Source organism: Serinus canaria, chromosome 18 (genome assembly GCF_022539315.1).
Source record: "Serinus canaria isolate serCan28SL12 chromosome 18, serCan2020, whole genome shotgun sequence".
NCBI lineage: Eukaryota > Metazoa > Chordata > Aves > Passeriformes > Fringillidae > Serinus > Serinus canaria.
The window spans coordinates 4,581,945-4,603,385 of record NC_066331.1 but is presented as its reverse complement, the minus strand read 5'-3'; the positions used below and the strand labels follow the sequence as shown (position 1 = coordinate 4,603,385).

Sequence of the window (21,441 nt, the reverse complement as noted above, 5' to 3'; positions counted from 1 at the left end):
CGGGCGGCGGGAGCGGCGGCGGCGGAGCAGCTGCGCGGCGGAGCGGCCTGACCCGCGCCCGGTCCGCGCCCTGTACCGCGGCCCCAGCGCCCCTCGCCACCTGCGCTCGGCCCGGCTCACCCGCGCCGCGACAGCGGCTACAGCAAGGGGAAAGGAACCGCTCGCCGCGCAGCTGCCCCCTCCCCGCCGCCGCGGGCAGCCCCCACCGACCATGTCGCGGCCGCTCCCGCTGAATCCCCCGTTCCTCCCTCCCACCTACGGTGTGCTGAAGTCCCTGCTGGAAAACCCGCTCAAGCTGCCGCTCGCTCACGAAGACGGTGAGGCTTCCCCGGGACCCCTCGCAGTGCGCCCCGGTCTCCCGCTGGCACTCGAGGGCCACGGCATGTGCCCGCCCCCCCCACCCCCCCTACCCCCGGGTGCTCCCCCGGCGATGGAGCCCCGGTACGGCTCGCTCGGGGCGCTCTGCGGAAGTGGCGGCCGCCCCGGCTCGATCTAACGGGACGCGCTCGGTGTTCCTATCTCCGGCCCCGGTGGATGGACGCCAGAGGCGCTCGGTGCCTCGGGTGAAAGGGGCCGGCATCCCCATCCCAGGCCCCACTACAAACCGCTCCCGGCCCCGCGTCCCCCGGTTTATCGGGAGAAAGTTGCGGCTTCCCCGGGAAGCGGAGGCAGCTTGGGAATATCCGTACCGCGTATGGCGAACGGATCAGGCGCGCACGAAAAGCAGAAACCGAGGGAAGGTCTTGCAGTTCCCGTCTCCTCGTTTTTTCCGAGTTCCACTGCCAAGCGACTCGCAGGATTTCACCGGGGCTGTTGTAGGAGGTTAAAAATAAAACGCTGCGAAGGCTTGGTAGCTGACAGGAAGCTTTAGGAGTTCAGATTCTTGCAGATCATGCAGAGAAATCAGGCGTTTCCCTTAAAAGACGTGCATTGAAATCACTGGGGGCTGTAGAAATGAGGAAGCCTCAGTTAAGCTTTTTTTATTTTTTTTGCTTCTACCTTTGAATATTTTGTTGTCTCTTCTGCACATCAAAACTGTGTTCTGTCAGCCCTTGCCACTGTATGTTCGTAACATTTAGAAGTGCAGAATTTGAGGACTATTTTGCTTGTGCCAGGACTAGCAAGATTGTGACCATTCTTAGTTTAGAAGAATGACAGGATCCCAGGGATTTCAGGCTAAGACTGTTCCTTTTCAACAGAATGTATCAATAGCTTCCAGTTTGCTGGAATACTTAAATGTTCACTTTTAGGTCTGTTGAGTACTTTTTGATGCTAACATTCAAAGCTGTGCATGGAGTGGAGCTGTTGACTAAAAACAAAGGGCAATCTCAAAAATGTGGTTGGTTTCCACAAAGGTGCTCAGTGACATGACCCCTCAATTCTCTTCCAAGTAGAGTGAGTCAAAGGAGTTCTTTTTTTGAAGGGAATATTCCTTTCTTACACCTGAGAGTACAGCAGAAATAATGGAAGTAGTATAAGTTAATGTTTTAATTACTGAATTCTTACATGTTTGTTATGTGGTTTTGTTTAAGCATTCGGTAAAGAAAAAGACAAAGAGAAGAAGTTAGATGATGACAGCACTGGTACCACAGTCCCTCAGTCAGCTTTCTTGGGTCCAACATTATGGGACAAGACACTGCCATATGATGGAGACACTTTCCAGTTGGAATACATGGACCTGGAAGAATTCCTCTCAGAAAATGGCATTCCACCCAGCCCAAACCAGCATGAGCCTAGCCCACACCAGTCAGGTCTCCAGCAAGCTACCTCAGCATCACCTTCTGTCATGGACCTCAGCAGCAGGGCTTCTACTTCAGTCCATCCAGGCATGGTGTCGCAGAACTGCATGCAGAGCCCAGTCAGACCAGGTAAATCAGCCCTCAGAACTTCCCTGTGGAATTTGGCATGAACCCCTCCTCCCCACTGTAAATCACTGCTTCTCCCTGTGCAGCTGACAGGCAGCTTAGAGCCCAGAGGATTCCTGTCACTCACACTCCAGCAAATAAAAACAATAGCTCCAGTTATTACTAGGCTGCTCCACCAGGATTTTTGTTTAAATTATTGAAGGAAGGCTCTGGGAATTCCATGGAAACTTGCCTATCTTAGTTGGTGTCTTAGCTGTTAGCAAGTAAAAAGACCACAGACAGAATGGCATAGATGCCACAGTGTTAAAAGAGCAGGGAAAAGGACTGTGAAAGAGACTATTCCCTCAGCCAATATTTGATATGAGACACAGGAGTGGGCATTTATTCTGGAGTTAAAGGTTAATGCTTCTTACTTGAAATTTTGGCCATAATCTTACTCTCTACTGAGCAAAATAAAATTTGCCACAGGAACTGAGTTTTGGAACAACATAATAATCTCACTTAAATTGGCATAAACTGAGTGTAACTCTGACCTGAGTTCATAACTTGCATCTGTAGTCACCTTATGCTTAAGAAAACACCATGGAGTCCAAGGCCTGGTTGTAATGCACAATTCCAGCCTGTCTGATGTCAGTGGAAGTCTTTTATTATTTTATTAGCACTTGAGATCATCCCTTTAGAGACACCAGTTTGAATCCAGAGTAACTCCTCTGGCTTGACACCAGCATGGCTGAGATCATGGGCAGTGGAAGAGTGTCAGCATTGAAGTTTGGGAAACATGGAGCTTTGCCTTTTTCCTTAAAAAAAATAAAATACAGAGAGTGACTTATTTATTGTGCTCTTCTGCTCACATGAGGTGTGCTGGAGCAAAGTGTGCTTTTGGCAGCAGGAAACCACTCCTCTCCCTTCTGCTTGATCATTTGCCATGCTCAGTGTGCGAAGTCATTGTCAGAATCATCTGATAAGGAGGCAAAATAAATAAATAGAGAGGCAAAAGTTGTGGAGCAGGATGAAATGGAAATGTCTTACAAGTCTGCAATGTTCCTGTCTCGTTAAAAAGAAATAAAATATCCCCCCAAAGCTCCCCAAACCTGTCAACATACTCCTTGACTCCCCCATCAGAACTGTGTGTTTAGTCATGGATTTCATTTACTTTTACTTTGTGTGGATTTGACTTTGCTTTGTGTTTCAGTTTCAAGGCTTTTCATGGTTAACTAATAACTTATAAGGGTGTTCAAAGTTAAAATATATTTGGAGTAGGCAAGAGCAGAACTTGAAACCCCTTGCTTTTTCTGAGCCAGCTTTAAAAATAGTGCATATGAGCTACATTGCTTTCTGTCATTTATGCACACACAAAATTAAAAGTAGATAATCTGTGCCCATTCTCTCTTTTTTCCAGTGGAGCCTAGTAGTGAGCCAGGCTTTTAATGATCACCTGTCAGAATTTATTTATAATCAGCTATCTGTGTGACTTTTCAACTCATTGATTTTTTTCAGTTTATCCTGAGCCCTTTGCAGCTCGGGGTTACAAACTTATCTCACAGTGAACTTTTTTACTGTTGTAAAGGACATTATGGCTCTTGGAGTAGGATAAAGCATCTAAATTTGCAGGTATTTTTCCCAACACCATATTGCCTTAGCAAGAATAGATTTTTTTTGTTAAATATTTTGGGGTTTTTTTAAGGGAGCTCATTTCACATATTAAATAATATTTTCTTGTCCCCCGTTACAGATAGGAAATGTGGCTTAATTAACAGTAGTCTGGTTTATCATCAGGTTGTTAAATTTTTTATGTGCTGTCATGTGAAAATCTTTCTTTGACAATCAGTACTGAAGAGAAGACCATCTCACAGTTTATCATTTGAGCTAGTTTGAGAATATAGGAGCATGGGTTTTTTTTTTTTTTTTAATTTAGTAAAAGTAAAAATGAGCATTTAAGAGTTGCCATAAAAGGGCCAAGGCAAATGTGCTGCATGAAATAGGGAGGTAAATGTTAAAATCATTGTAATGGAGCCTGTTGCTTAATATATCTTAAAACATTTAAAATATAAAATACATTTTTTTTAATTTCCACATAAAGAAAGGGTTTTCGTTGGCGTGAGCTATCATTACAGTATAGTGTTGTGATTTGTGTTACTGTAATAAAGCAAAGAACAAGTTGTAGGAAGTATACAATTTCAATACAGATTAATTCCATGTGATCCTACTACTTCCAGGAAAATGGAATGTTTTAGGTGATAGTAATTCTAAAAATATTTCACAGGTCTGTATTCTGAATTTTGCCTTGCAGTGGGCAGATTGAGCCTGTTTTAGCATGTGGGCCTAGAGGAAGGGTCCAGTCCTGTGCTGCTCCTGTCCCTCTTTCAGTGGCTCTGGGTTTTGGCACTGGGGTTCACAGCTGCCAGCCTGGCTGTGCCCTGCTGGGGGGGGAACATCCCTCGGGGGGGACATCCCCCTGCACGTGGAGCCCCGACTGTGACTCTGGGACTCAGGGACACACCTGGGTCAGGGATGGTCCGTGGGAGAGCAGCATGAGGAGATTTAATTTTGTGCATGTGTTCCAGCACAAGCCTCATCTGTCTGTAGGAGTGAGTGGTGTTGCCTAGACGTGTTTTGTGCCGTGTCTGGAAGAGATCTAAAGATCTACACTGGCGTTCCCTGAGTGTCATCAGGCTCAGCAAAGCTGTGTTGACCCTGATTGTGGACGTGACATTACCAAAATCCTCACGGATTTTCTTTCTCCCTGCCAAAAAATGTAATGGCAACAAAAAGAATTCTATATTTTCAGCTCAGATTGTCTGGTCAATGGAAAGATGTTTAGGCTCACCAGTTTATCATCTGCAAAGAACAAAATGACCACCTACTTCCCATACATTTCTGTTCAGGGAATGTAGTTACAGAAATTTCTGGCTTTGTTTTGATGAGGGACAGAGGGTAACGACTTGCAGGAGTGAAACCACATATTTATCTTTCACAGTGCTGATTTTGTTAAAAAAAATAGTGTTTTGGTTTATTTTTAGCATTGCGGACCAGCATTCACTGTCATGCGTAGATGCATGTAAAACTTCTGGTTTGTGTTGGTATTGGATGCTGGCAGGTTGGCTGAAATCTGTAGTCTCCTCAGAAAAAGGTTTTCAGATTTTTATGAAGCTTTCAAAGTAACCCATTACTGCAAAGACATTTTTGTGGTTCTTCATGTTCTGCACCTTATGTATTCTTTCAGTGAAATGTCAATCTCCATTTAAATGCAGAGTCCTTAAGGAAATTTAGAGTAATTTTTAGCTGTTTGTATGTAAAGGGAGGGTGCATGTTTTGCAGGTAACTAGTTGGTTGTTGCTTTTCCCGCCTGGCTCTTTCCCCCCTGGTGTGAATTAGGGAAGCATCAGCTAGATCTGGCAGAGAATCCTAACTAGAAGGTTTTTGGGATTTTGTGGTTTAGATCTGAATTTTCTGTTTGCCACCAAAAAGCCTTGGATGTGGGGCTGTGTCACAGGGATGCTGCTAACCAGTTGTTTCTGCCTTGCTCCAAAGGAGACCAGGGCTGTTCACGGCTCTGAGAGAGCTCCCTCTTTGTGTTCTCTGATGATGGTTTTCTGTCTGTGTTGCCTGCATGGCTGTGTGCCTTAGACTACTTGCCAAAGATTATTTAAGGAAAAAAAAAAAAAAGAAAGAAAAACAAGCTTTGTAATCCACTGCGGAAATATACCTTTGTGCAATATCTGCAAGTCTTCACTTAACAAAAGTTAAATTAGAGGCACATTAATCAAAAAGCTGAGAATTTTTTCCACGTGAAGTGCACTTACACCTCTCACCCCCCAAAGATTTTTATGAAGTGCTGTGGTATATTTGCTCAGTCCAGATATTCTGTCTAGAGCACAGTATCCATTACCTCTGGTTTTTTGCGCAGGCACTGAGCTGCAGTGACTGACAGCAGGCACCACTGGGTGGGTTTCAGTGTTTTTTGGAGCTACTGTTTGTGCTAGGCACTGCAGCCAGCTGGGAGAGGCTTGTTCTTGCTCCATGCAGCTCACTGCAGGGTGAGGTGCTGCCGGGGCAGCCCCAAAGGGTGTGTGTGCAGCACTCCCTGTATTGCAGCCTTCCTTCCCCTGCGTTTCTTAACGTGATCCCCTCCTCCAGCACCGTTTGGCAGAGCGAAGGGCAGCATTCCCAGCTGCCAGCCTGCTCGTGGAATCCTCTCCTAAGCTTTAATCATTGTTTACAAGTCGTCCCCGGGTGTTGCAGGAACCCCTTCTCTTCCAGAGGCCAAGGGCTCTCCGCGGGAATTTCCTGACCTTTGGCCTCCCACGTGAAGATGGGAATGAGCAGCTCCACCATGGCCAGGCTGGTACCAGGAGCTGCTCTTCACATTGAGCCTCACGTGAGGCTCGGGCTGCCTGCAGGACCATGTGCTCCAGGCACGTGTCCCTGCCCTGTGCAGCCCAGCTCAGCCCAGCTCCACTCCTGCCACCGCCAGCGCGGGCCCAAACCGCACCAAGATGGAAAAGCTGCGCCCTTCACCGCTGCTGCCACTGCCAAGGAAGTGCAATCTGCGGGCAAGCCTCGCAAAACTGCTCTCTGGATCAAAGGAAGATGCAAAATATGTTCAGTCAAATATTAAAAATAGCCTGTCACATGATACCAAGGGGGAAAAAAGTGCTGAACGCACAGGCTTGTTCATGCTGGAAGCAAGAACACTGTGTCTCCTTCAAGAGAGCTGATTTTAATATTCGCAGTTAAATGTTGATTATTGGTTAAATAATTGCTTGACTGCATGAAAGAACTTGAAGTTAGTTCAGAGTTCAAACAGTAAACAGCATGAAATAATGTTGGGTGTTAGGCTGAGAGCTCCTTGTGCGAGGAAGGGCTGTCCAGACTTAGGAAGAGAGCATAGGGAAGACCTAGGATTGGAGGGTTTTTTGTCCCCTTAAAGATATTTTAAGGATGTCTTGAGTGTCAAGCTTGTTACAATTACTTAGAAAACTACAATGTATTTTTCAGAGCTTTGCTTCCCATCTCAAAGTGCATCGCGGAGTGACTGGTTCTCAATGCAGTGATTTGATTTTTTTTTAAGGAGTGAGTACACCCTGAAGTCTCTCATAAAACAATATAATATAGTCAAGAGAGAAGACCTCATTAGGAGATGTATACAAATACTCTACTATTGTCTGATTAGATGAAGCTACTAGGAAACATGTTAAATTGTTCAATCTCTACATATTTTTATGACAGCAAATTGGCAATTGTGGAAGCTGCAATGGCCAGATTCTGCCAATTAATCTCAGCAATAAGTACTTTGCTCCTCATGTGGTCTCCCTGATTTCTCTATTGCTCAGCAGGTAGGCAGCTTGTTGACTGCTCTCCGTCACCTCCCAGGTGGAGCAGCAAAATGTCACCATTCACTCTCTTGTCATTCATCTTTCTGGAATTTTTTTAAGGGGGGTAACAACTCTCAGTGGCCAGTGGAGTTTTCACAGGATGAAAGGACTTAGTCACCATCAGTAAAAAGGACTTTAGTGCATTATGAAATTGTTTGGTTGCCTGGCAGTACTCTATGGAGCTGTTTAGTATTTATATCACACAAAACTTGAGCATAGGTTTCTTTTTTTTTTTCTTTTGTTTAGTCTTTCTTTCATAACAAATAAAATATATTTTCAAAATTTTGTCTGAATTTCACAGAAGACTGGCAATCAGAAAAAAATATTTCAGCTAAGTTATTTTCAAGAAAAACTGTGGGTTGATCTTAAGTAGATAATGAAAGCTCTGTAAAAAACATTTAAACCTCAAATATATTTCACTTAATGGACTAAGTTATACATAATCACTTGGTATAGAAAATGAGTGTAAAATGCACAACTGTGTCAAAATGAATTTATGGCAAACGGGTTTTTTTGTAGCTTGTATAATTTTTTTTTTTTTATTAACAAATGGTGACAAAGAAGTTCTGTGTTTATCACAAAGCTGAATGTGGTCCTGAGAACTTGAGAGCTGCAGTGTGGAGAGCTAACACAGGTGTGTAAGGCAGCATGTGTCGCAACATTTTTTTCTTTCTTTTATTCTGGTGCTCTTCACAGCACTTCAGCTTTGCATGACTGAGTTGCTATCCATCAAGTTTTAAACAAATGCAAAATATTGTTCGGCCTCTCACATTTCTGACACGTTTGAAGCTGTGGTACAGTTCTGCTTCCCCGCTCCATTCTCTCAACTAAGTTTTGCCAGGGCTAAATTTGGGCCAGATTTTTGTTGTGCACCCTCCCAACGTCATTGCTTAGCTCCTCTGATGTGGCAAGCTCTTGCTTCAGGGTTCTCTGCTTAACTTGGAGAGAAACAACTCCAGCTCTTCATCCCACTGGCATTATTCTGTTGTTCGTATTACTTGCAATTTAATGAAAACAGGCACTGAGCATCTTGGAGCTCTTTGTTTTGGTCTATGGCTGATGTAGGAGGAAATAAAAAAATCTAAATTGCATTAGGGTTCTAGAAAACTCAGCTCCTTGTCAACTTGAACACAAATATAGATTACTACTCAAAACAGGAACCCACAGATGGGTTCATTAGTATGTGTTTCCTTCAAGCAGAAGCTACAGTGAACTGGTGCAATAACTCACCTGTAACCAAATGTCATCCTTAAATATGTAGTTGAAAGCAGAGAGGCAAAAATACAGAGTTTAGCAAAGATTTGTTGAAGATGAAGAAAGAATGGTATAAAAAAAAGCATTCTTTTCCAATTAGCCTTAGGGAGCTCAGCTTGCTGTAAATTCTTTGTTCTGGAACATGACTATGGACAATAGGTCAAAGATTAAGTAATTCATTACAGAACTGGTTGGTTCTCCTGAATTTAAAAAAACAAATGAATGAACAGGGTTCTCTGTCCACAGCAAGGTCAATTAATTTGTGTGGCAGTGATTGAATCTTAAGTTTTATTTAAAACACTTGCAAGGCCTTCCAGCTTACTTAATGTCTGTGTGGCTGCTGGTGTCTTTGAGGTGAGCTGGTCATGCAGCACTCATGGCACAGGTGAAAGCACTCCAACAGAAATTAAATGTGGAGAGGAAGGAAACTGTAAATTGCACGTGGAAAAAATGGAGGAACAGTAATGTGAAACTTCAAAACACAAAATACTGCAGGAATGTGTTTAATGCAGCAATCAATATTTTTAGGACAGCAAGATGATTGAAATAACAGCACCAGACCTTCTTGTAGAAGACCACATTGTGCAAGACTGCAGAACATAAAGCACAGGCTCAGGGCTTGCATTGAAGCAGAGATGACTTTAAACAATTCACTCATTTTAACCAACTCACCATTGCAACATTTAGAAATTTGTCTTATTCCACCAATAAATCTGTTTTAAAAAAACAGCTGCATTCTTGCCTTAGTAATGCTTATTAAGTAGGAAATAAGCACTCAAACCCAAATCCTCTTCCTCATCACAGCAGAGAGGGTTAAACTGAATTTGAAGGGCCCTGCAGCAATCAGCCCTCAACTGCTGCCTCTCTTTGTGCTGCATAGTGGAAATATGGATGTTGGTGACGTCTGCAGTTCCTGCAGTTGCGGCCCTTTGGTGGGGCACTGGCCCTTCTAGGCACCTAACTCCTGCAGCATTTGCTTGCTGTGAGAGATGAGCATTGGGGTATTTTTTTGTTACCATTTTTATATGAATCAGATGTATTAAGAAAGTTGTGATTTTTAAGAGTTGATTACAGTCCTAAAATTTCATTAAAATAAATTAGTGGATGTGTGATGGGATATAGGATGGGAATGTGTTGCTGAGCAGGAAGAGTAATGCAAATGTGCATTTTCTCCATCAGAAAAGGTAAATAAGACCTTTGAAATGCCTGATCTCTGTGAAATGCTTCTAAAAAAGCTGACACCCTTTTAGGCACCATGAAATGTCAATTCACTTTGAGAAAAGAATCTGCAAGAAACCAAATTTAATTGGTTTAGTGTGTGTTGGAGGGAGGGCAGTCAAACTTTTTCTGCCATTCTTCTTTCTTGGAACTTCTCAGCTTCTCAGGTTCTGTGATTAGATGAGACACTGTTGTTTCATTTATAAAGAGGATTTAGAAAACGAGCTGTAAGGTTTGTAAGCAAGATCTTGAAAGTTCTGGTCTCACACAATGGAATGATCTGGATCCTCTCCAAAGCCAAGCACAGTTACTTTACTGAAAAAATTTCTCAACTTTAACTTGCTGTATCCTTTTCCTCTTGTGCAGCAGAGTTGCCCTAGCTCTGCTGCTCGTTTGAAACTACCTTGCAGTGATCTAAGTTCAGATCTGATGGCTCTTATCACAATTATTGCAGTGTCACATGCGGGTGGGCGTCCAGGTGACCTTGTGCGCGCATCCCACCGCTCATCCTGCACTGCACACGTAGCTGTGGCACAGGCAGCTGGCTCTAATCTGGGAAATTTTCCACCCTGCCACCGGGGTTTGGGCTGCAGCAAGGTCAGGAGTCAGAGAAGAACAGAGGAGAGTGAGAGTGGGCTAAAAATGTTGAGGGATCAAAGAGGAAAAGTAGGTCGTGCAGGGTATGCGCACTGGGAAGAGGGCTGGGGGAGCACAAGTGAGGAGGAAGATTTGTTTTGCTATTGGCTTTTCAAAGTTGTGCAATTTAAGAATTGGATTAACCTGATTTGACTTTGTTTTTCTGCCAGATTAGATATGTTGAGTTTCTTGGCATTGTGAATTGTACAGTACATTTTGTGCTGTAAAATATGGGTGTGTCGGATAGAGCTGTAGTGACACAAGCTGCTGTCGGTGTAATGCAGCACTGCTGGGTGGACTTCCCTGCTTTCTCTCCTCCAGTAGATCCTTGGTAGGGCATTTACAAAGCTGAGAGAACCTCTCTGTGTCCCTGAATTCTCTTTCCAGCATGGCATGAAGACTTATTAGTACCATTTCTGGTAAGATAACACTTACCTGAGTTCTAAGAAGCTGTTTGGTCTGGCTGTGGCATATGCAATATTAAATGTCTCTAAAAAAGAAAAAAATTGTTTAAAATACTCTAAAGAGTTTCTTCCTGCTTCCTCAGGATTAAATTGGAGAAAGTTTAGTGGGAAATGCTGCAGGTTTTTTTTGTCTGCCTTTTTTATTCGAAGAGTGAAAAAGCAGATACAGATCTGAAATAACTGCAAGTGCTGAGCTCACTGTTGTTTGAAGTATACCGCAGCAGCATATCAATGTCAAAGTAAAATTTTCACAGTAGTATATGTTTGCTCAATGGTTTTGGTTTTTTGTTTTTGTTTAGTTTTTGGTGTTGCATTCATCCTGGATAATTTGATTTGGTGTGTCCTTTTTATACACTGGCCTTGCCCTGTGAGACAGCCCAATTCTCTCTGCTTATTGCTGGGTGAGGGTGGAGTACTAAAAAAGGGCGGATAGAATCACAACCCTGTCCAGCTGGGTGATCACTGCTCTGATTAATAAAGAATGTGAAACTACACATACCTTGGGGCACTGTTGTTTAATTCCTCTTCTGGTTTTCCAGAATTTTCCAGGAACTTGAGCCATCTAAGCAGGTCAGTCATGAGGGACTGACCATAGCATGGCCTTTGTCACCAGCAGGGGCCTGCCCTCTGTATCAAGAGCTGTACACTGAAAACTGTGGAGTTATGTCTCTGCCCATAGTGAAGATTGATTCTCTTGGAAGAGAAGAGTGTAAATAACAGATCAGGTTAATAAATCCCATATCTGGATTGTGTCATGCTCCTCAGCCATGTGTTGCTGATGTGTTTTACTCTAGTAGGTCACAAAGGCAAGAAGCCACAGGGCTTGCTCACCAGGTGAAGGTGTTTCTGGAGTGGTAGAACATTCTTTGAATTGTTTCTGGAATGATAGAGCATTTTTTGAGAGCAACACCAATTGAGTAAAAGGGAGCAGGAAGCTGACCTTGTGAACACCTGCATCTCTCAACTTTTACATGAGAGAATTAGGGAAGAGTGCAGCATATTTAAAGTTAATCTGCATTCTGCCTTCTGTGGGGGTTAAACCACAAGCCTTCAGTAACACATGTGGGACAGCTGTGGTTTGGGTATCTGCTTGAAACACCTTGCCTGTGGGTGCCTTGGCACTTCAAAAATCAGGGCATGGATTGTCCAGGCTGCAAGGCCTGATGTTGATCCATCCATAATCACGTGGCTGCTCTCAGAAAGGCTGATTTTTCAGTTGGACCATGCTCATCACCAGGTTTAAGAAGCACTTTTCCAGAGTCTCTTATCTGCTCAATTTTCTCAGTGCGATACAGTTGATGTCATTGTTGAAAATTGTGGTAGTCTCTGTCTGGAAGCAGTTCTGAACACGTGAAAAGGAGTCATTAGCCAAGGAGAAGGAAAGAGCTGGAAGTGTAATTGTCAACTCGTGTGCGTCTCTGATTTCACCAGGTGCTGCACGTGTCTGGTTTATCAATTTATTTCTGTTAGAAAGTAAACAAATCTCACTTTTCTTACGTACTCTGGTGGTTGCTTCAGCCAAGTTGCTCTTATCTGCAGCAGGGATGTACTTCTGAGGTCTTGTGTCTGGGGGCTTTTCTTTCTGCATCCACACATAATCTGCTCTCAGGGATCACGTGCAGCTCTGACACTGGCCCGGGATGCTGTTTTTCTGTCCATAAGTCATTTATTTAAAAACATTATTATCACTAGTATCAAAATATAATACCTGATCACGGGGGCAGCTGTTATGTTTTTCAGGTTGAATCCTTTGGCCAGGTTCTGTCTCACTTCGTGGCTGTTTCTCTGTGTTGAGAAGTAGCTGATCAAGGGGTGTCTGCACAGTCTGAACTCTGGGGGATGTGCACTATCTGTCCTGGGCCACATCCTGGCAGGCCTGACACCTCTGAGTCTCCTCAGTGTGGACTTCAAAACCACCCAGCATTTTGCATTTTTGAAACTGATGCGTAGCTCTCAATCCTGTCCCAACAACAAATTTCCAGTGCCTTTTCCAAACCAGGTTCTCTCAGGATCTGCATCCTTGCAGGAGCTGCTGGTGTGTAACTCCAGTGGAGCTCCAGCTGAACTGGGTGCTCAGCCCTGGGAACCCAGTTGGCACCTCATTAAAATTCACCACTGGCAACCCAAACCTTTAAGCAAACTCTTCAAGTAATTTTTTCTGCTTCCCTTCAGTTTCCAGCCCGGGGCTGGTTGTTTTCCACTTTCTCACGTTTCCCCAAGCTGCTGGTGTGTACAGTCTGAAGATCACATTTAACCAACACAAGGAAATCAGCTTGGCCCGACTAGCTTCTCCATCAGGTGGCTGCAAATGTGTTCACTCTGTTCTGCCAGATTATGGCTGGCTGAGCAAAATACAGTGAAGCTCTGGGCTGCTGGCCAAGCTTTTATTTCAGTTTGGAGCTTACAGCCACATATTTGCTCTTTGGCAGGACATCCACTGGGGTATATTTGGATAGTAATCTAGCATTGTTTTGCTGCTTTTTTCTTCTTTCTTTTCTTTTCTTCTTTTTTTTTTTAATGCACGCAGATAGTATAATCCCAACACTTTGTCCAGTCTGTATGAGATTTGTCAGTGTGCACTGTTATGTGTGTGCACTCAGAACTTGTAGCTGTGACCTTTGATAAATATAAGTCAAAGCAATTAACTTTCTTTTATTGAAAAATGCTGGATGTCCTACTCTTTTCCCCCTCTGTGCTGATAACAGAGCTGTGTTGTTACTCTTTCCAAGATCAAAAGCTTCACTAGAGTTTGATTGAAGTCCAATTATGGAAGGAAGTAACTGTGCTGGAGCCCTGAAAATAGCAGTAATTGTTAAAATAATAAAGTGTGTCCTTGTGTGTCTTTATAATATTTAAAACTTCTTTTGGGGTGGAAGGGGGTGGCTTTCCTCTAGCTTTAAAATGAAAATACTCACGAATGTCCTGGGAAAATAGAAGTGTGCTGTTAGAAGAATTTCTTTTCTCTGGATTTCTTCCTTCAGTTCTCCCCCCCAAACTGCCTTCTTCAGAAGCTGTTTGCATGCAGCCTGACTCATGTAGGAAAATAAAGCTGGATTTGATTTTTAACTGTATGGGAAGCTTTGAGTTTGGGGGGAGGGAATAAAGGCTTTATGATGCAAGCTCCTTTATTTCTCTGTGAAACAAAAACGGGCTTTTCAAAATACAGTGTGTTTTGGAAAGTTGGCTCTGGGTTGGAAAACCCAACATCTCCAAGGGCACCCTTTTATGAAAAAGCAGTACAAAAAGACATAATGCCTGGGGAAGGGGTAAAAACATGAGGGCAAGGGGCAGTGTTTGAGGGGCTGTTCCTGTCATCTTCCAAAGGAACACTGCTCCTCCAGTGTTTGTGGAGGAGTTTGATTGGTTTGGTTTAGATGGGTGGTATTGAGCCTTGAATTGTGGGGTTTTGGTTACTTTATCAAAAACTTTGAGCTGTGTCTGAACAGATCAACACTGGCAAAGCTGAAATACTTTTTCCCAAATCTGTATGTTGTTGTTTAGGATATAAATATATTTTTGCTTCCTCTTAGTCTCTCCTGCATCCTCAGAGAGGAGGGAACCTGGGAGAAAGCCCAGTGGTGAGGTTTTCATCTGGAGTCAACTGGCAGAGCTTCAGCAATGGAGAGCTTTGGGTCTTGATCTTAAGACCCAGCATGTCTAAATGCCTATTTGCCAGTTGTAGTGTTGAGTTAATTGAAACACTGATGTGAATAAATAGAAATGAAGATGATAATATGGACAGTGATTGCCATAGGGGCTGCTTTGGTGATTGTACAGTGGGACTGGTTTGAAATTACAGCAAGATTTTACTAGGGCTTGGTTTTGTTTGTTTTTGGTTTTTTTAACTCACGTGCTTGTACACACATCTGATGCAGGTTGGACAAGATAATCCTTATGAGAAAATCAATCCTTGTGTGCTTTTATTTCATCCAGCTGGACTCAAAATCACTAAGTACTTGAATAAAGTCTTTGCATCATAGATAAATGGTATCAAGTTATAAGCCCAGAGGATTGTACAGAGCAGGACTAGAATTTTCTTGGCCCCTTAAATTCTTAGGACAGAACCTGTTAATTTATTCATTTGAATTTTACTGTTGCACTCTCTCCACTGCAGTAGAAATTATTTAGTCCTTCTTTTTCTTTTAAACTCATCTGTTTATTTTCACTGTAAGACAGCTTTATATGTATAGCATCTATAAAATAGTCTGCCTTTTCAGCTCCCTGCTGTTACTGGGTTTGGACAGATCTTAGGAATACAAACTGCTTCATTGCAGTGGAAATTTTTATTTATCAAAAGCCATAGCAAGGGGTGCCCTGTAGGTGTTTATCCAGTTGGCAGCTTGAGCCACTCTCAGAAACAGCCCTGGCTGATCTCGAGGAGCTGCTGAAACTCATCAAGCAGGTTCCTGCTCACCAATTATCCAGTTAAGCAGAAAGAGGAAAGGTGTTTCTCTTGCTTGTGTTTTTTTTTCTTTGCTAGGTTTAACCCGTTCTTCCCCAGGCTTGAGTAGTTGTGGGTGTGTAACGCAGCAGTCAGAGTCCAGGGGGAGAGGGGCAGAGGGGATTTCTTACACACTAAAAACACACCAGGATTGCATCCCTCAGCTGGGACAGATAGGCAGCTTCCAGCAGAAATCTACAGCATTCTGACTCTTAGCTGAGTCCCACCCAGCGTACCTCAACCAGCATTTTGTCCACATTTTAACATACTCTTAGGAAAAATAAAAGAAATTCCCCTCTCCAACCAAACCCCTCCTTACTTCAAAGCCAGTAATGAATGTTACATTGCTGCCATAGCAAATTTGTTGATTCCCAAACACTCCTACTGTGTCTTGGTTGGAAGGCTTAAATTGCTTGCTTAATAAGTATTGGGGATAATATAAAAAAGCTCTTTCTAGTAGAGTTCTGGTTTTCAGTACATATTATAAGAATAAATAAATGCTCAGATGATAGCAGACAGCTGGGTTGTCCACATCTGACTGTCTTCTGCATTGATTTTTAAGACAGACCATGTGCATGGCTGCTTGCTGGCTATCAATACCAGATGTGTCTACTTGGAATTCAGAGGGATTGTCAAGTGACAGTGCGGTTGTGAAACAAATGATTTTGCTCTTGATTACTGAAAATAGAGAATGAGTAGCTAGGATAAAGTGAAGAGATATTCTCAATTCCAGTAGAGAACAAGAGGATGAAATGGCTTTCCTGACTGCCATTAACAAACAGTAACTTGGTGAATATTTTTTTTTCCTTCCTACCGCCTGCCCAAGGAGGCTCCATGAGCAGCACAACCTCTGAGGGTCCTCTAATGTGTAAGGAGGCTCCTGCAGCCATGGAGGGAAGAGTTTCTTTCATTGACATTGTTTTCACAAAGCTTGTTGGTGGTATGTGTGGATGCCTTGCTGCCAAATTTGCTGAAAATTGGCCAACAATTTCCCAAGCTTTTGGGAGGGGGCTGGTCAGACGGGCACAGCAGGACTGCAGAAACTCATTTATCAGAAATCAGCTCAAGAACAGTTGTCAAGTACCCGGGGCACTGAAATGAAGTTTGCAGAGCAATTAAAGGAACTGAAGGCTGTTTGATATTGTAATTCTCTGCATGGCCATTAACCAGGTGTACTAGATACAGGCCTTGCCCACAGGTGGGATCCACAGTGGCAGATTTTTGTCTGTCTAGAACCTGTATGGAGCGCTGAAGTGTAGTTTGGTGACTGCACTGATTGTTTAGGAAGTGGCTGGAAATGCTCAGGAAGAAGCAGATCTAAATACTCTTTAGCTTAGGCTGTGGCAGAGCTTGATCTGCATGTCTGAGCTGTGCTGGCTGAGGGGGTCTATGAAATAACCTCTGACAATAGGTAGGGCTTTTCTTTTGTTTCCTGAGTAGCCCAGGGGTGTAACTGACTATTTATTACTGTTCCACATTGCTTTTTATATTTTTAAAAGGAAGATCTGTGACTGCACACATTGGAATGCATGTTAATAACAAAAATGGAAAAGACCCTTTCCATCATCAGGATTTTACTGAATTTTGCTTGTGCATTGAACCTCAAAGACATTTTCCAGGCAGCAAAATGGAGGCCAAAGAGGTAGAGCCAAATTCTGAGGTTACTGAGCAAGGCAAAGCTGGGTGACCACCTCATCCCAGCAGCCTGGACAAACCCTCTGAACCAGGGAAGGGTGGGTTGGGACTTAAGCTTCAGGAGGTGCTTCTTCCAGGCTGCAGGTCAAGCAGGTGAGGGCTGGGGTTGTGTTGTGGGTGGGCAGCAGCATCTGAGCTGGGTGTGAGTTCTGTGGAATGCAGGTGCATAAATAGCCTGGGCATGAGGAAGCAAAATGTTTTCACCTGTGAATAGATGAGTTACTTCTGCTGAGGTGCACAGGAGCTCAGGGTTATCTTTTGTAGAGAGAACATTAAAGGTGGCATGAAACATCTTCATTGTGAGACCTTCTCTTCATTTATTTCTGAAAATTTTGAGCACCATAAATCTGCCAGTGCCATTTTCTTTATTCCTTCTGCATTTGTAAAAGGAGAACAAATAAAAATGTTCCATAAGCTTTGCTACATTAAAAAAACCAAAAAAACACATTTATATGACACAGCTCTATTTTGTATAATTTTTTCATATCCAAAATACAGAGGGCTTTAGAATAGATGAAGAAAAGCTGCATATCTGAGTTTAAGATAAAATAAGATGATCCTTGTGACAGAGACAGCAGAAATGATGTGATACGACAGTTGCTGTAGCAACACCACCTACTTCATGAAAATCAGAGTTAACAGGAGTGTAAAAGGTAAAGCCCACATAATTTTCCAAGCCCATGAATTGCTGCTGCCCTCAGCCTGCAGTGCTTTCCAGCTGTCCACTGCTTCTCCTTCCATGTGCACACATGGCCAACTCCTGCAGACCCCATCCTGTGTAGAGCAGGGGCACACCGTGGGAATTCTGCAGGTGACCTAGAAATAGGAGGGAAAGACAATGAAGGATTTTGTTCTGTCCTGTTCTGTCCTCCCCCCAAATCCTCCAAAAAGCCCCAGATAACAGAATATTGTAAGGCCTGTGCTGTCTCTACAGAGAATTACACAAACACCAGTGTAAAAAGGAAGCCAAGCAGTCGATTTGCTTCTGTGCACCTCAGCTTGTAAAGCACTGGTATGTTTAATGTGAATTGTTAAGTGTTTTAGACACAGAAGGTCTCAGGGATAAGGGCACTTCCCCCCCTCCCAAACAGTGGTTCTCCATACCTCTCTGTTTATAAAATGCCAACTCCCATGTTTAAAAGCTCCTATTGCAGAGAGTTGGTCAATGATTTGCCAGTACATGCTGACCCCAATACATTAAAATATATTATTTTTTAAATATTGAAATTTAAAAAATATATTGACTTAACACAATTTTTTTTTGTCATTAATTGGCAGTGGAGAGTCATGCAGTCTGTGTGTGATAGCAAGAGTAAAATCTGTATTACTTGTGGATTGGGGGAAGAGTGTTTAGAAGAAAGGGGAATCTCATACGGATCCCTTTTGCTGACATGCCTCCTGAAGGCATCACATTAAATGCACTGCACAATAAATGAAGGCAGCTTTGATTTTTGTGTCTTGGGGCATTTTAATTTAGTTTTTGACATCGGTCACAATCTTCACAGGTTCAGCATGCCTGTTGCATTGAGAACATGCATAGTAGTATGTTCAGAGGCTTAGTTCAGGGCTGTGGGCAGTTTGCAGAGGTCACAAGAAGGAATGTAAGTATTAGAATTCCAGGATTTTTTCAAGTGATAGTCCATCACCAACCTTTTTCACTGCCTCTGGGAAGGTTTTGGTGCATATTGCTTCGACTGGTCCATGTGAGTACTGTTATGAGGCCAAGAAGTATCTGCAGGTATTAGTTTGGGTTTGGAGGCTCCTCAACAAAGCAGTTTCTTGCCATTTTCTGATGGTCAGTGACTCCCTCACATTTAGAAGTGAATTTATCAGTGCCCAGTGTTCAGTGCTGTAATAGATTTTAATTAGGCTTGCTTTTTGAAGTTACCTGATTTTCCTGTGTCTGATGTGCCACCAAAACTTGTTTTATGCAGCAGCTGTAAAGAAGTAGTTGCAGACACAGGGCTGGTGTCAATATTCAACAGCCTCTTTTCCTGGAATTTTCCCTAAGTGTCCTTCCTTCCTCTGGCCCCCCCAGGCTTGATGCCTCTGTATGGTTTATAAATGGAGATAAATGCATCAACAGAGAAAATTCTACAATCATACACACTTTATGTGTGCTCCTTGGCAATAAAGCTAGCATATAAAAGCAAGTTATACCTCTGCAGTTATTGGTCTGTAACAACCCAAGTATAATTTTTTGGGTTTTGCTGTTTGTTTGGAAATTTTTTCCCCAAACATATTAGAGGATCCTAATTTAAGGCAGAGAGAAAATAAAATGTACTCATCCTTCCTTAGATTATGGGAACAGTGTGTTCCCTTTCTGGCAGCTGTAATTCTTAAAACGTGATTATTTTATACAAATCACCCTCAATAAATTGTCACATAAAAAGTGTGCTTTGTTTTAGTGAAATGTAAAAAAAGTAAAAAGTGACTGCAACAGATAGTTCAGATTTGTGTGCATGGAGCAGATCAAAAGAGAAGAGGAGATTTTCAAGTTCTGTAACTCTGCCCAGTGACCTCTTTTCCTTCAGGGATGTATTCCAGTGCTGCTGATAGCATCTGTTGTCTGTCTCTCGGGCTTCCCATTAGCTGCTGATTGGGAGGCAGAGGAAATGTACCTGTTTCACGTGGCTTTTCCATGCCAGCTGAAATCTCCCTTGGCTGTGTTTTGATAACACACCCAGGCAAGCAGGGCTTGGGTACCAGAACTGGCTAATAGATCCATGAGTCATGGGTGGCATATGCTGTCAGAACTACAGGAGGGCTTTTTGCAAGACCTGTTTACTGAGAGCATGCTGTTCTAGATAGACAAATAAACAGAACAATGGGAGAGGGACTGACTTGGTCTGGAGCGTTGAAAAGCACATTGGCAGTGGCACAGACACATCCTGGGGACAAGTGTTGTCTTTGTTTGGAGCAGAATTTCTCATGAGGGCACGTTTATGGATGGTGAGGTTGTGGCAAGGTGAGGGTCTCCCAGGGAACAAGGGACAAGGCAAGAGGAAACAGCCTCAAGCTGAACCAGGGGAGGTTCTTGATGTATGCCAGAAGAATTTCTTCATTGAGAGGGTGGTTTAGCATTGGAAGGGGCTGCCTAGGGAGGTTTGGAGTCCCAGACCCTGGAGGAGTTCCAAGGAAGGCCTGGAGTGGCACTCCTGCTCTGCACTGGTGACAAGGAGGGGATTTGGCACAGGTTGGACTCAATGATCTTGGAGACCTTTTCCAAACTCTGTGATTCTGTGACTGTGCTATATGAGGCTGTTACCTAAAACCAGGGCTCTGTCTAAAATCTACTGGTTCATTAAAGTTGGGTACATAATTGTCCAAGGAAAGGAAAATGGATGGTTTTGTCTCCTTCAGAACAGGTTGACAATTCTGATGCTTCTCTGGAATCTTCCCTTTAAGGAAAGAATTATTGTATTTTTTGAGGAATCTTGCTATATGTGAATTGCCAGGTAACAAAAATATGCCAAAGGATGTCAAGAAGCTCCAAGGTACCAGAGAACATAAGCATCTTGAACTGAGACATGCTTCTAAGCCCAGTGTAAATTAAAATTAAATACCGGTGTGAATGTTCTTCCCTGCAGCTCTTCTTCAGGCCCTGTCCCCACTGAATTCCATCTTGGCTGATCTAAGGAAGGCAGCATCCTACAGAAAAATCAGAAAGGCATTTAGGAATGCTGTGAATGTCATGCTTTTCAAGAATTTAAAAATCCCTGTTCGGTGTCCTGGGAGCAGAATCAAACCCTCTGTTCCTCCATGTAGCCTGGCTCAGGCAGGAGTTGAGAGCAGGAGCAATTCCTGTCAGGCATCTTGCAGGGATATTTGGAAGGGAATAAAAATTGGATTTCCTGGTTGTTTTCAGAGATGAGGCCTCATTGAGCTCATAGGTGCTGCCTTCACACAGGCTAAATCTGAGGAAGGGCTTTCAGAGTATGGATCTTACAGGAGATGAGCCTGAAGTCCGCGAGATGTAGAGGAAGATTTTACCTGCTGGTGCCTCCTATTGTTTGTTTATTGTTTTGAAGGGCAGAACGTTGCTGGGCCAGCAGGCAAAGGGTATTCCATGCACTCCATGGTAACCACAGGCAGGACATGCAGGTGAGTCCCTCAAAGATCTGCAGGCACACAACTGAAGGCTGCATGTGCAGCCTTGGATAGCAAACTCTGTCCTTGGAAATGCAGGCTTTAATTACATTATATCCTCTTCTTTATCCTCTTCTTCCCCCTTTTCCCATTTTGCCTGCAGAGCTCAGACCAGCTCTGGGCTGAATCTGGGCCATTTCAGGAAGGAAGTGGTTGTCTGTAGGATCTTGGATCTTGACCTCATTTACTGCAGATGTGAGAGATGCAGGGAACAGCAGGAGGAGAAGGGAAAATTTGGCAGGAAGGACTGAAGCATTTTGTCTGGAGAGACTGGACTTTGCTTAAAGTTTCAGCAGACTTACAAACAATTAATTTGATTTTGTGGACGTGTCACACCATGTATT

At 43.3% G+C, this 21,441-nt stretch overlaps 1 protein-coding gene across 1 annotated transcript in view; it reads left to right on the top strand.

Moving 5' to 3' along the window:
• Nucleotides 1-21,441, top strand: part of HLF (HLF transcription factor, PAR bZIP family member) — a 35,710-nt gene continuing 14,269 nt past the window's right edge. The window contains exons 1-2 of the mRNA XM_009094373.4: nt 1-317; nt 1,533-1,868. Of these exons, the coding sequence (XP_009092621.1) occupies nt 212-317; nt 1,533-1,868 (442 nt within the window). The 5' untranslated portion in view covers nt 1-211. The remainder of the gene's footprint in view (nt 318-1,532; nt 1,869-21,441) is intronic.